The sequence below is a fragment of the Calidris pugnax genome, unplaced genomic scaffold, assembly GCF_001431845.1.
Source record: "Calidris pugnax isolate Ruff unplaced genomic scaffold, ASM143184v1 scaffold20, whole genome shotgun sequence".
Classification (NCBI taxonomy): domain Eukaryota; kingdom Metazoa; phylum Chordata; class Aves; order Charadriiformes; family Scolopacidae; genus Calidris; species Calidris pugnax.
The window spans coordinates 10281307-10283550 of NW_015094510.1; the positions used below are offsets into that span (position 1 = coordinate 10281307).

General features: G+C 62.3%; 1 protein-coding gene across 1 annotated transcript; it reads right to left on the bottom strand.

Moving 5' to 3' along the window:
- Positions 1-362: 362 nt before the first annotated feature.
- Positions 363-1364, bottom strand: LOC106902328 (inositol 1,4,5-trisphosphate receptor-interacting protein-like 1). Its single transcript, XM_014965727.1, has 2 exons — positions 1239-1364; positions 363-1166 (listed from the first exon to the last, which is right to left on the bottom strand). Exons 1-2 carry the CDS (start codon positions 1362-1364, stop codon positions 363-365), a joined length of 930 nt encoding a protein of 309 aa, XP_014821213.1.
- Between the last annotated feature and the right edge of the window lie 880 nt (positions 1365-2244).

The following is a 2244-nucleotide window of genomic DNA, read 5'->3' on the forward strand; positions in this document are numbered from 1 at the left end:
GGGCAAGGGACTGAGCAGCTGTGTGATGCCCAGCTGCTACTGGGATTGACCCGCCAGCCCTGGCAAGCCAAGGCCCAGGGACTCGCGAAAGCAGAGCGCGCTGCGGCCGCTCTTCTGCACAACGCTCCCCGACCCTGTGGCAGCTGAGCAGCCAGCACCCTATGCCCGCCTTTGCCAACCAAGTGATGCCCGGACTCTCACAGACAGCGTTTGTTCAAACAAGTCATCTATTGAAAGCTATTGACAGAGGGTCAAGGGTCACCAAGGGAAGGGACTCGGGAACAGGGAGGGAGGGCAATTGCTGCCCAGGGGTAAAGGGAGTGAGACTCTGTTGCCAGGCAGGCTCCTGGCAGCGGCTCCTTTCAGCTCAGGAAGACATAGGAGTCGCCTTCCTTGACGCCGAAGAGCATCTCAATGCGGACGGTGCTGCCGGAAGCGTTCGTGAGCCGGAGGGTGCAGGAGTGCCTGGAGGGTAGCACCGTCAGACGGCAGTGTGCCGACTGAGGCATAACCGCCCAGGCCCTTTTCAGCAAGATCTGCAGCCAGCGTGAGGTTTTGTCGGTGTCCAGGTAGGGGCCAGTGCAGAGGGTGCCCAGGAGGCTGGGAGCCTGTCTTTCCTTCAGCTCCTTCTGGGGGTGGTGGAGGAAGCAGAGCATGTCCTCGGCCAGCTGCTCCCTCATGCACGTGCACCGCAGCTCGACACGGAGGCTGGCCTTCCTCTCCGCGGTGCCCTTGCTGGAGGAGGTGCCCACGTCCACGTGGAAGGCATGGCCACGAGGGGGCTTCAGGGGCACGAGGAGGCGGTACACGGCATCGTCCTCACAGCCACTCCAACCTCCTAGGGCGCTGCTCACCCCGACGACTGGCCTCGGTTCTGGCATGAAACTGTTCCGTGACAGTTTTCGGCAGATCCGCAGAAGTTCGTCAACCAGCTCCTCCACCATGGTGAACGACTCTGAGAGGTCCAGGAGGCGCTGGGCCGAAATCCTGCGCCCATGCATCGCAACCCTGGCTGTTCCTTCGGACTCCTCTCGTTCGGCCTTCTCGGTGGTGGTGCGCTCCGTGCCGCTGTTGCCTGTCTGGCACCTCCGTTTCCAGAGCCAGCAGCCGAGTCCCAGTAGCAGGAGGAGGAGGAGAAGCGCAGCAATGGCCCCGAAGTGCCATTGCTGCAAGGCAGGGAGGAGCGGGGCTGCCCAGGCAGCGGCAGCCTGCTCCAGCCCCTGCAGAAGCTCAGTCACCCGCTCTCGCAGGGACGTCTCACGCTGCTCCATGCGCTCTGGCATGGCCTCGTCCAGCTGAGCAGCCAGCACCTGCTGGAAGAAGCTTTGCAGAGCCTGGAAGAGCAACAGCCCTGTGGCAGCCATGGCCTGCAGGAGGAGAGAGAGAAGGGTCTCAGTGGGGCTGGGAGGGAGCTGGCAGTGGGGGGAGCGGGGCCGGGAGCCGCAGGGAGCTGGGGGCAGGCAGGAGAGGGGGGAGGCAGCGGGGAGGCAGCAAGGCCTGCGCCCAGAGCTGGCGGCAGCAGCGGTGGTGGCGACACCGTGCTCAAGGCGCTCCCGCCAGCGGCTGGGCCCTGGATGGTGTGTGAAGGGAACCCACCCCCCGCCCCTGGGGGGCCAGTCTTTCTGCCCCGGCCCTCTTCCAACCCAGCCTCCCCCCGCCAGCCTACTCACCATCGTCCTGGGCTCGAATGGCTCAGCGCTGCCGGACGGGGCCCTTTATAGCCACCCCCATGGTGACGTGTTACTTGCGGAATCCCAGGCGCCAGAGCGCATCACAGGGCCCCCTGGCAACCAGCCCCGCCTTGGCCCCCACCCCGCCTCAGCACCTGCCCCCTGCCCTGGGCTCCTGCTTAAGAGGGAGCTGCTGGGGGGCTAGAGTTTGGCTTTATTATCATCTGCCTGCCCAGGGCAACCTCACCATCAAAGACAATCCTGAGTGGAGGGGACGCATGAGGAGCATCAGCTCCAAACCCTGGCTCCCTACGGGCAACCTTCAACAGAAATCCTAGAATCCAGAATCCTAGAATCCTAGATTCGTCTAGGTTGGAAGGGACCTTAAAGATCATCCAGTCCAACCAGCAACTTAACTCTGACAAAAAAATAAATAGGAAATAGGAAATAAAAATTACTAAACCATATTCCTGCCGACCATGTCTACCCGCCTCTTGAACACCTCTAGGGATGGTGCCTCAACCACTTCCCTGGGCAGCCTATTCCAATGCTTGAAAACCCTTTCGGTGAAGAA

What these genes read in the sequence shown, in the direction of transcription:
- LOC106902328 (XM_014965727.1), bottom strand. Translation starts at nt 1,364, where the DNA reads ATGGCTGCCACAGGGCTGTTGCTCTTCCAGGCTCTGCAAAGCTTCTTC. An exon ending in AGACGTCCCTGCGAGAGCGG is followed by an intron (nt 1,167 to 1,238) that starts GTGACTGAGCTT and finishes CCTGCCTTGCAG; the next exon opens with CAATGGCACTTCGGGGCCAT.